This window comes from Daktulosphaira vitifoliae, unplaced genomic scaffold (assembly GCF_025091365.1).
Source record: "Daktulosphaira vitifoliae isolate Bord-2020 unplaced genomic scaffold, ASM2509136v1 Scaffold_3, whole genome shotgun sequence".
Lineage (NCBI taxonomy): Eukaryota > Metazoa > Arthropoda > Insecta > Hemiptera > Phylloxeridae > Daktulosphaira > Daktulosphaira vitifoliae.
Window position 1 is genome coordinate 38,644,519 of NW_026099574.1, and position 13,809 is coordinate 38,658,327.

At 25.6% G+C, this 13,809-nt stretch overlaps 2 protein-coding genes across 10 annotated transcripts in view; both read right to left on the bottom strand.

Annotated features, from left to right (window-relative positions):
- The window catches only part of LOC126900232 (juvenile hormone esterase-like), a 33,575-nt gene extending 27,939 nt beyond the window's left edge, over positions 1 to 5,636 (bottom strand). For 3 of the 6 annotated variants that reach the window (XM_050675789.1, XM_050675784.1, XM_050675790.1), the window contains exon 1: positions 426 to 593. The gene's annotated coding sequence lies outside the window, so the exon portion shown is untranslated. Of the gene's footprint in view, positions 1 to 425; positions 595 to 5,536 lie in introns of those variants that run through there. The other 3 variants (XM_050675788.1, XM_050675786.1, XM_050675785.1) reach the window with 2 other exon arrangements.
- LOC126900235 (esterase E4-like) overlaps positions 3,356 to 13,809 on the bottom strand; it is a 17,049-nt gene continuing 6,595 nt past the window's right edge. For 3 of the 4 annotated variants that reach the window (XM_050675801.1, XM_050675802.1, XM_050675799.1), the window contains 3 exons: positions 8,261 to 8,448; positions 6,516 to 6,784; positions 5,553 to 5,739 (listed from right to left, as the gene is read on the bottom strand). In XM_050675801.1, coding sequence (XP_050531758.1) covers positions 5,553 to 5,739; positions 6,516 to 6,784; positions 8,261 to 8,448 — 644 coding nt within the window. Of the gene's footprint in view, positions 3,767 to 5,552; positions 5,740 to 6,515; positions 6,785 to 8,260; positions 8,449 to 13,809 lie in introns of those variants that run through there. The other variant, XM_050675800.1, reaches the window with a different exon arrangement.

Below are 13,809 nucleotides of genomic sequence, written 5' to 3' on the forward strand. Positions count from 1 at the left end.
TTATAATGCTATAACTTATTGAAAAGTGTATTGATCAATATAATTTTTTTATGGGAAATACTATTTTCTAATAATCTCTTTTTTATTCGACATACTTTGTCTTAATCAGGATATTAATAAGGAACTAGCAGTTTATGAAGCTTTTGGAATAATCCACCAATTTTTTAAAATTAAACACTATCTAAAGATTTGCATCGAAGCCGTTTTTTTTTGATAGTGATTTTAATCACTGTCAGATATCATTATACTTGATCCAACTATGCCACGTCACCACTGTGCCGCGACCCCCCTGTGCTGGGTTTTTTTTAATTAATTTTAAATAATTAAATTTTAAGATGGCTATTAATTCATATAAAATGTAATTATTAATAGTTTAATATTATCTAAAACGATAAAAAAATATCCTGTAAAGATTTGTTACTCACCTTTATTAAATGTAATGTTAGTCTTTATAATAATACAAACAAAAACTTATTTGTAATGACAATCAATTATTTCAAATATATTTATAGTAAAGATTAAATTTTTTTACGATACTTCCATGAGTGCGACTGACTACAGTTTAGTTTTAATATAAAGTGTTATCGTAACTGAATAATGCAACCGGTTGTTTAAAATACATATTTAAACTTCTCCCACTTTTTTAAGTATCTCGAACTATTATTATTCATATTATATAACAAATATTAAAGGCGTATAATTTCGAATGGATCTTAAATGTTTTAATAAATAAAAATATTTGTTTTAAAATTAAATTTTATTTTTAATAATCGTTTAAATTATCTACATAAAATATAATTGAACTTAACTTTAAAACCGTTAATACAAGTGCACAGTGTTTAGTAAAAAAATTGTATACAAAATTATTTAATTGATTGTAAATGATTATAAGTAATGATGTATATGTCCAATTGCTTGGCATATACGTATATTGCATTATAATTTAATTGATAATTATCAATGAAAAATTTATAATCTTTATTTTATATTACTTGTAAACAAACAAATAACTTATCTGTCATAACATGTACACTGTTCAACACAATTTCTTATTATTTAAATATATGTCAATTTTTGCATATAAATATGCTATCTCAATATAATAATCATGTAATGTATAATTAGATAAAATAGACTAAAAATATTAATACTTAATACACTAAAAGTGCTGACAACAATATCCCTTGATTGGCGGTATTATAATACACTATAAAAAGCACTGAAATCTTTTCAGACACCAGTTCGCTTTCATCGAATTCAAATAAGAAAACAATCGTTAGCCACAACCCCGTGTTGTTGTCGGCTATCTTCTTATGCGTCTTGCTTACATACATATGAAAAGAATTTGTTTTAATTTTTTAACTTGTGACAAAGTACGAATCCAATACCTCTAAGTAAATATACATACATATTGAAATATTTATCGATTCATCTCACAGCAATTTTCAAGAAAAAAGAAGTAAGTAAATTTATGGTATCCCAATTATTTAGAGATAATAAGTTTGAGTAAAGGATGACAAAGCAATAGATCTTTATTAAAACAATATCTTAAAGTATTAATTTTGACTGGCTGGTTAAAATAGTATACATTATCATTTTATATGGTATTCGTGAACTGGCTCCGCCATTTTGTTACTTATTAGTTAAGACATTAGAAACTAACCAGACAAAAATTTGTTACACCTCAATTAGAGGTACTGATTTTATTATTTGTATATCTACTTTAATAAATTGGTGGATTATTCCAAAAGCAACATATATTTTATCGACAATCAATATTTTCTTATTTATATCCTGATTAGTAGTTTTTTTTAAATTTATAAGTAAAATGTATGAATATATAATTATAATTATATATTCATACTAAATAATAAATATTATTTAGTATAATACTGATATTCAACAATTTGTGATTGTTAATAATTAATAATTTTCTGTTAATTACGAATAAATGGTCTACAAAGTATTTTCATCGGCCAAAAATATACTTATTTTAATCAATTTTTCGCGCTGATTTCAAATTTTCAATTAGATCTTTTTCATCACTTCTAATTTTTTATAATATTACTAATTAGTTAAAAGCGAAAATATAAAAAAACATAGGTGAAAATGAAATTCAACAACGGACAAAACATAGGTGAAACTAGACACGGAATATTTCTAAATATCAATATATTATAAAATACTATAGTATATAGCTATGAATATTTCAATTGTATCATTTATTTAACACCAAGAGTTACATAGAAATGACTAGTATTTCTATTAAAACTATTTAATACACTATAAATACAAAAAATATAATAAGTGACTTTAACGAAATTTCGGGCTTTTTTCTTAAATTTACTGTTAATAATAATTATACAAGTTCCGGACCATATATCAATCTAAAAAAAACCAATTATTAAATCCTTATCAATTTCAAACTTTCAATTTGAACTAAACGAAAGGTTAAAAAACTTCAACATTTTTAAATTATAAACTTTCATAAAAATAAACTTTACAGGACCAAAAAAATAGATTTAACATTACATTTTAAATAAAAATTTTTAACATATTCAAAATCAATTTTTAAATGTAAATAGATATAAATTAGAAATAATCTCAAAAACAGAAGCGATGGAGAAAATCAAACTGCAGATTTGAAATCAGGGTAAAATGTGTATTAGCAAAGTATATATTGATCTATCATATAAAAATGCATAATTGACATAAAATCTAATTTTACATTCCTATTATTTGTGGAGTTATTTAATATTAAACATATTTACTCTAAATAAAATATTTTTATTAAAGAAAACCCAGCATAGGGGGGTCGCGGCACAGTGGTGACCTGGCATAGTTGGATCAAGTACAATGATATCTGACAGTGATTAAAATCACTATAAAAAAAAACGCTTCGATGCAAATCTTTAGATAGTGTTTAATTTTAAAAAATTGGTGGATTATTCCAAAAGCTACATGATCTGCTATTTTCTTATTAATATCCTAAACGAAAAAGGGATTATTAAAAAATATTATTTCTCATAAAAAAATTGTGTTGATCCATACACTTTTCACGTTCGTGAACGGACGATTGAAAAATAAATCCCCAGATATTTTTAAGGTACCTTTTAATATTTTGATTCAACCATTTTTCAATAAGTTATGATATTTTGAAGTAAAAAATTTGAAAAAATATCGAATATTACCGATTTAAACATTTAATTTTCGAATGTTTTATCGGAAAAAAATTTCGTTAGAACCTTTTTATTCGTAACGTTTAAGTGGAAATTATGTCATGAAAAACAATATATTTTTATATTTATATTAATTAAACAACACATTTTTTCTAACTCATTATCTTTATTGTCGTAATTTTTTTTTAAATCCTAAACATTAAATAAGTTTTAATACAAAATTAAATTTTGACTTTTAAAAAAAATGTTCTTCAAAATTTGATTTTATCATAAATATCAGTTTTAATTGAAATTTTCATAAAAACAACTTGAATTATTTTGGTGAGTAACTATAATAAAGAATGAAAACTTAAAATCATAAAAACAAATAAACGGATTAATTACGTTATTAAAACATTAACTATTTTGTCAAATCATTATGTAAACGACTTAAAATTGGCAAATTATTCCAGAAATCATAAACATCTTTGAACTTATTATTTGTAATTTTCGGTTTGTCCGAATCCATACGAAGTATCATACTAGTATTTAATAAATTAAAGGAAGGCCAAATAATTCCTTCTTGCGTTCCATTTATAGTTGGTGTTCTAAAAATAATATAATAAACATTTAGTATATTATGACTGTAATTAAATATTAGTCTAAGATCAAACACAGTTTCGCAAAGAGAGCGATGAGAACATGAAAATGTAGTTACATAGGACGAATTGACACCCATCGGAGCTAAAAGACAACTAAATTTAATTTAGATTTTTACACGTAATTAGAAGACTTTTATTTATTTTTGTTCATTAATTAGAAACACTGTGTTGTACAAAATGTTAGGAGTTATATGAACAACATAATACCATTAAAAATATAAATATGAGAAGTTTATGAGGAAGACCAAAAAAGAGATGGAGGGATGCTATTGAATGCGATATGAGGACAGCTGATGTGAGTGTAGATGATGTGGGAGATCGTGTCAAGTGGAAGTTTAGGAAAAGATTGGCCGACCCCAAGTAGTTGGGATTAAGGCGAGGAAGAAGAAAAAGAAGTTTATGAAAAAACGTTTTATACATAATTAATACAGAATCCTTTTATTTAGACTGTTATTTTGAACGTATTTTATTTTTATTAATTAAATACACTATTATAATTATTGAATAATATATAGAATGTTCAGTAAGTAAGGAAACGGGTTTCTATTGTTTTCATTGTTTGTAACAATTTACCAGTTTCCTTACTTACTGAACACCTGTATAATATACACTAATATTGAATACATTATTCTTTTACTCTATTTGAACTTTTATATTTTTTTGTTAATGGATTTACTCGTATTTTGAAAATATTTAAATCTATATTTTAATTAAATTTTTACCCAGTAGTTGCAAAATGGCTCCATATATTTATCATTAACTTTGACACTTTAGTATCTTGTTCATTAAGCTCTTTTTCATTTAACACATATGCTCTAAACAAACTAGTTGTTTCGTCGTTATGAGTTATTCCTAAAGGTTTTTCTATAGATCCCCATAGTTCATTGAATGAATATTGATTCTGGTAGGCATATTCAAGAACATACAACGGAGCTGTCCATCTGTAAGNAAAACCCAGCATAGGGGGGTCGCGGCACAGTGGTGACGTGGCATAGTTGGATCAAGTACAATGATATCTGACAGTGATTAAAATCACTATAAAAAAAAACGCTTCGATGCAAATCTTTAGATAGTGTTTAATTTTAAAAAATTGGTGGATTATTCCAAAAGCTACATGATCTGCTATTTTCTTATTAATATCCTAAACGAAAAAGGGATTATTAAAAAATATTATTTCTCATAAAAAAATTGTGTTGATCCATACACTTTTCACGTTCGTGAACGGACGATTGAAAAATAAATCCCCAGATATTTTTAAGGTACCTTTTAATATTTTGATTCAACCATTTTTCAATAAGTTATGATATTTTGAAGTAAAAAATTTGAAAAAATATCGAATATTACCGATTTAAACATTTAATTTTCGAATGTTTTATCGGAAAAAAATTTCGTTAGAACCTTTTTATTCGTAACGTTTAAGTGGAAATTATGTCATGAAAAACAATATATTTTTATATTTATATTAATTAAACAACACATTTTTTCTAACTCATTATCTTTATTGTCGTAATTTTTTTTTAAATCCTAAACATTAAATAAGTTTTAATACAAAATTAAATTTTGACTTTTAAAAAAAATGTTCTTCAAAATTTGATTTTATCATAAATATCAGTTTTAATTGAAATTTTCATAAAAACAACTTGAATTATTTTGGTGAGTAACTATAATAAAGAATGAAAACTTAAAATCATAAAAACAAATAAACGGATTAATTACGTTATTAAAACATTAACTATTTTGTCAAATCATTATGTAAACGACTTAAAATTGGCAAATTATTCCAGAAATCATAAACATCTTTGAACTTATTATTTGTAATTTTCGGTTTGTCCGAATCCATACGAAGTATCATACTAGTATTTAATAAATTAAAGGAAGGCCAAATAATTCCTTCTTGCGTTCCATTTATAGTTGGTGTTCTAAAAATAATATAATAAACATTTAGTATATTATGACTGTAATTAAATATTAGTCTAAGATCAAACACAGTTTCGCAAAGAGAGCGATGAGAACATGAAAATGTAGTTACATAGGACGAATTGACACCCATCGGAGCTAAAAGACAACTAAATTTAATTTAGATTTTTACACGTAATTAGAAGACTTTTATTTATTTTTGTTCATTAATTAGAAACACTCTGTTGTACAAAATGTTAGGAGTTATATGAACAACATAATACCATTAAAAATATAAATATGAGAAGTTTATGAGGAAGACCAAAAAAGAGATGGAGGGATGCTATTGAATGCGATATGAGGACAGCTGATGTGAGTGTAGATGATGTGGGAGATCGTGTCAAGTGGAAGTTTAGGAAAAGATTGGCCGACCCCAAGTAGTTGGGATTAAGGCGAGGAAGAAGAAAAAGAAGTTTATGAAAAAACGTTTTATACATAATTAATACAGAATCCTTTTATTTAGACTGTTATTTTGAACGTATTTTATTTTTATTAATTAAATACACTATTATAATTATTGAATAATATATAGAATGTTCAGTAAGTAAGGAAACGGGTTTCTATTGTTTTCATTGTTTGTAACAATTTACCAGTTTCCTTACTTACTGAACACCTGTATAATATACACTAATATTGAATACATTATTCTTTTACTCTATTTGAACTTTTATATTTTTTTGTTAATGGATTTACTCGTATTTTGAAAATATTTAAATCTATATTTTAATTAAATTTTTACCCAGTAGTTGCAAAATGGCTCCATATATTTATCATTAACTTTGACACTTTAGTATCTTGTTCATTAAGCTCTTTTTCATTTAACACATATGCTCTAAACAAACTAGTTGTTTCGTCGTTATGAGTTATTCCTAAAGGTTTTTCTATAGATCCCCATAGTTCATTGAATGAATATTGATTCTGGTAGGCATATTCAAGAACATACAACGGAGCTGTCCATCTGTAAGCCATAGCCATGACACCATATACAAATCCTCCATCTCCAAACATCTGATTAATTTTTACATTAATATTAATACAATTTTTATTTTAATAAAAATTAATTATAATTGAGAGTGGTTATAAAATTTTTACAATTTTTAATTTTTTGGGAAGAGCAATTAAAAAATAAAGTGTTAAGAAATTATATTATACGTACAATGTAAACTAAATTAGCTATCACTTTACAAATCAATTTTTACAGTGAGAAATAACATGTACATAATGTTAAATTTAAATGAATTGAATGTTACTCATAAACTTTTATTTGTAGCATTTTTATGTCACTAGGGGCTTTGCCTAGCTGGAACTCCGCCACAGACCTGAGTCTCTACAAGTCTCATGTGCATAGCCTTATTGAGCCGTTCTTATAAGTAGGCTTATGAACCTAAATAAAATGCACAAAAAAAATTTTATTCGAAAAATGCGCGTAGACATGAGTTGTACAACAAGCGTTTTTTTTGAAAACGGTCGAAATTTTAAAACATTCGCGTGCGAGCGTCAACATTATTCCGACCTTTGCCAATAAGTTCCCCGGAGTCTCATACCGAGTACAATCGTTGAAAAAAAATTTTAATATCGTATCACGTTAAGTAATTTTTCCAGAAAAGCGTTTTTCCTTGTTCTATTAGAATAAGATATAATATAAGATGTGTTTATCTATTATTGTCAAACAGAAAAATTGTTATTTTTCGTTAAAATTTGATGAATTCCAAACGTTTATAGCGGCTAGAATTTTGGTCGGATTTTGGATTTTTGACGCGTGTAAATAGATTTTCGTTATCTTGTCGTTAAGTGTCGCAATAATTTTGGGCGATGCGCCCCGAGATCTCGAGCGTATAAAAAAAAAGCTCATAGAACTGTAAAAAAGAACGAATTGAATTGATTTGTTTATATCTAAGAAATGTTTTTGGACAAAACTGGTGAAAATATCTAACTTAAGTCGTAAAACGGTTGAAATTTTAATTTTAAGATTATTACTCTATTTATCTTTAACGATCTCTCTGAATAGCTATTGTGATGTTAGAGAACAACTAATTAGCTCAGCGCAACGGAATCTAATCTATGAACTAAGGCAAAACTAAGCTAAGCATACCAAAATTATGAACAAAAAATATGTTCGTTTTGCTAATGATCAACGAGTTTCACTATAGAAATGTTTGAATTCAACACTATACATACATAAAAAATTTAGAAATTGTGTCACCCAAGGTACTCATTTTTGACATTTTTATTTTGCTCATTAAAATTTTTCTTCATTTTTTTATTTATATAAATAATAAAAAAGTTCTTTAAATCTATAATTTATATTACTTCATATTTTAGTATACCGTTTAAAAAACTGCCGCCCAAAGTAATTATTCAGTAACCCAACCTGTAAATACGGAACTGCATATTAATCAAATTTGATGATTATATATCAAAAGCTCGTTTTAAACCACCCCTCTTTGATCGTTTTATTTAAAAAAATCAAATAATGTAAATTACTTTGATAGCATTAAAATGACTGCCATCGTTAACATTATTAGATGGAAAGTAATGTTTCATAACACGTTTTCCAATATCTTCAATATTATCTTGTGTCACCAAACCATCATAGCCAAGAACTAACGGCAATAATCTGTTGAAGTTTTTATTAAACTCTGGATATTTCAAAGAGGTATCATTATACAAAGCTATAAACAAAAAAATTTTTTTTGTTAATGTTATAATACATACACCACTCATCATTCAGTAGTCTATAAATTATTGTCTATTAGTCATCCAATTAAATATATATTATTCATGCCAATCTTTTAAACTATTCCTAGAAATATGTATAAAACTGCATTTATACAAGTCTAATAAAATAACTATAAGAAATTCTTTAGTTGTGACAAATCATCTATTTTAAGTAAAATAATATGTAATAACTAACACAATTAAGTAATAAACAGATAATAAAAAAGGTTGTGACATTTCTTGCACATAAAGATGAATTAAATTTAATATAAAATGGCATAAAAACGGTCTATTCATATGAGGCATCAATACTCCTTCACTTTATGAAGTTTTAACAAGTGCAAGAAATGGCTCGGCAAATTTATAATTTCACAAAAAATCGAAACATATTTATTTTCAACCTTACCTCCAACATCACTAAGGTAAATTCACATTTCACAGAAATTAACCTAGTAATTACCTAGTATTAAGTTAAGTATAATGAGTACATAAATTAAGTAGGAAACCAGAAAAATTAAGTGATCTTTAGAATAAAATATTGTTTAAATAAATACAAAAATCAATAACGTTTGTACGAAGTTAGCCAGCCTAGTCTAATACTTGAGTGTGTTATCTGTGTAGTCAATACAAATAAACACTCTTGCAAAGATGAAGAACCCACTTATGATTCCTATACTACTCGAGGTATTTAATGACACGACTCCCAGTCAGCACAAGCTTAGATAACTACTGGTACGAGTGGCGTTATTAATAATATATGTGTGATAATTAATTACAATCATTTCTATTTCAAATTATTATTGCATTAATACATTTTCAAACATCACTTTGTTTTTCTATATTTTACATCTCTTCATAAAACCCTCGTACTCATATCACAAGAGAAAATTATATTATATTATTTTATTCAATAAATACATAACTCAATTATTCTCATGATAATACAAGACCAACCAATAACTAATTTTATACATCATGTTAATTATAGTAATTATATAGAAAACTACCATTTTTATAAATACACTTCATTTTTTAGTTACTATATTGATTTATTTTTATTTTAACTTTATAAAAAATACATTGTGTTACTTATATAAATTTAGTGTACTTATGAAAAATTTTAGACATTTTATATTAATAAATGAACATTTTATAATTACTAAAAACTTTATAACTCATACTTGTATACAAACCAATAAATAAATCATATTTCACAATAATTTATTTAATATGTACAGAATTTATTTTCCATAGATAATAATAACGTTTAAACGCGCTTTTTTACAGAAATGATTATCTCTAATCTTCAAAAAAAAAATAAAAATTTAACAAATTTCAAAATGCTGTATAAACGTAACTACTGAATTAAAATAAGAATTTTTGGTATCAAAATTTATCTTTAAAACTTATTTATAAAATTCTATCTTAAAATCTAAAAAAAATTAATTTTTAAAATATTTTTTGTAATTACGAAAAATAACATAAAACATTTTTAAATGTAGTCCTATATTGTAAAAATTGATAAAAAAATAAAAGTATAAAGTTTTATGTAGATCATAAGTTATATGAGTTGTCGATTAGAACTGTTCCACCTTGTATTATAACATCCCTCCAAGGCAAAAGTATTTTAAATATCACAATTAAAATACAAGATTCAATAAAAATTAGATTTAGTAATACTTAATAAATTTAATCATTAAAAAAATTGATAGTGGGAAATTTAATAGACATATTTAACATATAAACAATAGGATTATTACAGAAATAATTTTGACGGTGGAATAGAATACAGAAAATCAAATTGTTTCGAAAGTAAAAAAATGTATCTTTAAAATTTACTCTTTAACAATTCAGGACAATATACTTCACCACCAATCAGTTTGAAATAAAAACGTTACGTCATACAAAAGTCGCCTAATTGATAACAAACTAAAATCCAAAAAATTCGACATACATTATTAACAAATAATAATAAATATATATAAAAAAACCCAGCATAGTGGGGTCGCGGCACAGTGGTGACGTGGTATAGTTGGATCAAGTATAATGATATCTGACAGTTATTAAAATCACTATCATAAAAAACGCTTCGATAAGAAATCTTTAGATAGTGTTTAATTTTAAAAATTGGTGGATTATTCCAAAAGCTACATGATCTGTTATTTCCTTATTTATATCCTGAATGAAAAAGTGATTATTAAAAAATATTATTTCTCATAAAAAAATTGTGTTGATCCATACATTTTTCAAAAAGTTATAGCATAATAAAGTTAAAAATGTAAAATACAAAATCGAAAATTTTCACACAAAAATAGCATTCGGTAGCCATTTTTACCGTGAAGATAAAATAAAGTCGGAAATTTTTTTTTACCATTATAAAGTATATTACATTAACTTTAATTTAAGATATGTATAAAAGTGTCAGACTTTCCGGAACACTTTCAAAAGTCAAGTTGAAAATATTAATTTTTTGTGAAAAAGTTGTCATTTTAAATCTCCTCCTGTGGGAGGGAAAGGGTTAAATTTATGAAAAAAATATACCAAATAATAGGTAAAGACATCAAGCATCTACAAAAAAAATAATTATATTGATATGTTAATTTTTGAAAAAGTTATGGCAGTTTTTAGTAAAAAAATTTCGAAAATTAGCGATTTTTAAAATTGTAATTTTTTTGGAAGTTTCCCCCATTTTTTTGATGGTAATGTCTTCAACTAGATACGATTTATGATCTTTTGACTTATCGTTGAAAGAAATCCGTTCGGTGAGAGCTGAGAAAAAGTGGTAACAGACACAATAAATATAGTTAAAAAAAACTAAAAAACACGCTTTTAAAGCACATCGAACTAAAAAGTTATACGGCTATACCTCATGCATGATATGTTTACGTACTTAAGTCCCTTTAAATATGTATATATTCTAATTACTATTAAAACTTATATATTAATACACTTTATTCTCATTAAGAGATATGTAGTGTATTCATTCCGATTATGGAGGATGATTCTCGTATCGTTATTTTTCGTCACTACCTCCACGTTACGCGCCTGCTGCTTTCCTTGGATGTGGTAGCCGTTTCTTAGACTCCCTCTCCGGAATCGAACCCTTATTTCCCGTTACCCGTTACAATCATGATATTGATATTAACTACTATCATAACATGAAACTAAAAAGTTAAAAATAATTTTTAAAATTAACTTAAAACAATAATGAACGAAAAATACTAGTATTATTGTGGAAAAAAGCGTCAGGCGCTCAATATACAAAAAATATGGCATAAAGCACCCACGTTTTAAGTTAATTTTAAAAATTATTTTTAACTTTTTAGTTCGATGTGCTTTAAAAGCGTGTTTTTTAGTTTTTTTAAACTATATTTATTTTTCATAAAAGTGCCATAATTTTTTCAAAAATGAACATATCAATATAATTCTTTTTTATATAGATGCATAATATCATTACCTTTTATTTGGTATATTTTTTTCATAAATTTAACCCTTAACCTGCCCACAAGGGAGAATTTAAAATGACAACTTTTTCACAAAAAATTAATTTTTTCAACTTAACTTTTAAAAGTGTTCCGGAAGGTCTGACACTTTTATATATATCTTAAATTAAAGCTAATGTAATTTACTTTATTATGGAAAAATAAATTTCGGACTTTATTTTATCTTCACGGTGAAAATGGCTACCGAATGCTATTATAGTGTGAAAATTCTCGATTTTATTTTCTACATTTTTAACTTTATAATGCTATGACATATTGAAAAGTGTATGGATCAACATTATTTTTTTATGAGAAATAATATTTTTTAATAATCCCTTTTTCATTCTACATACTTTATCTTAATTAGGATATTAATAATGAACTAGCAGATCCTGTAGCTTTTGGAATAATCCACCAATTTTTTAAAATTTAACACTATCTAAAGATTTGCATCGAAGCGTTTTTTTTTTTATAGTGATTTTAATCACTGTCAGATATCATTATACTTGATCCATCTATGCCACGTCACCACTGTGCCGCGACTGCCTGTGCTGGTTTTTTTTTAACTTTATAATGTTATAACTTTTTGAAAGATGTATGGATCAATATAATTCTTTTTTTTTTTTATTTACTGTTGCATAAAACAAATTTTATTGATCAAGTTATGATAGGTAAATTAGCTATAAAAATTTACTACGCACTAAATGAGTGATAACAATAATAGATTCAAACCGGGTATTCGGTATATTATTAATAGCTAAGTCTATGGTTTTGTAAGACTAAAGGATCTAACAAAAATGCCGGTTGCACTGCCATCGATATTATGAAACGTCGGGATACGCGAGATAATAACACATGACCCGTGGAAAGTTACAAACAACATATATGTGAAACTAATATAAGCGTGTTAATAAATATAGTTTAAAAAAACTAAAAAAAACACGCTTTTAAGGCACATCGAACTAAAAAGTTAAAAATAATTTTTAAAATAAGTTTAAAATAATAATGAATGAAAAATACTAGTATTATTGTGAAAAAAAGAGTCGTGCGCTCAATATACGAAAAATATGGTACAAAGCACCCACGCTTATATCACAATAATACTAGTATTTTTCGTTCATTATTGTTTTAAGTTAATTTAAAAAATTATTTTTAACTTTTTAGTTCAATGTGCTTTAAAATCGTGTTTTTTTAAACTATATTTTTTTAGGTTAGTATAAATAGCGTTTATTTAACCACCTTTTTCTATTTCATTGAAAAGAAAGGAGGAGTAAACTAATGAGTTAGTGCTAATAATTACACTATTGGGAGGAATACACTATGCCATATAAAAAGTAATAAATCCCACACAGAACGGTTAGTTTTGGAGTTTTCTTTGATGCATCTCACTTTATGATCACCTTTTAACCGCGTCATTGTCAATTTAATTTATTGAAATACTTGTTAATCAATCACTAAAGTTAAAATTTTATTTAAACAAAAAAAATCTTAAAAGTGTCAGTAATATTGCTTTTAATATAAAAAAACTCAGCACAGGGGGGTCGCGGCACAGTGGTGACGTGGCATAGTTGGATCAAGTATAATGATATCTGACAGTGATTAAAATCACTATCAAAAATAAACGCTTCGATGCAAATCTTTAGATAGTGTTTAATTTTAAAAAAATTGGTGTTTTATTCCAAAAGCTACTTGATCTGCTGGTTCCTTATTAATATCTCGATTAAGATAAAGTATGTCGAATGAAAAAGGGTTTATTAAAAAATATTATTTCTCATAAAAAAATTGTGTGGATCCATAAACTTTTCAATAAGTTATAGCATTATAAAGTTAAAT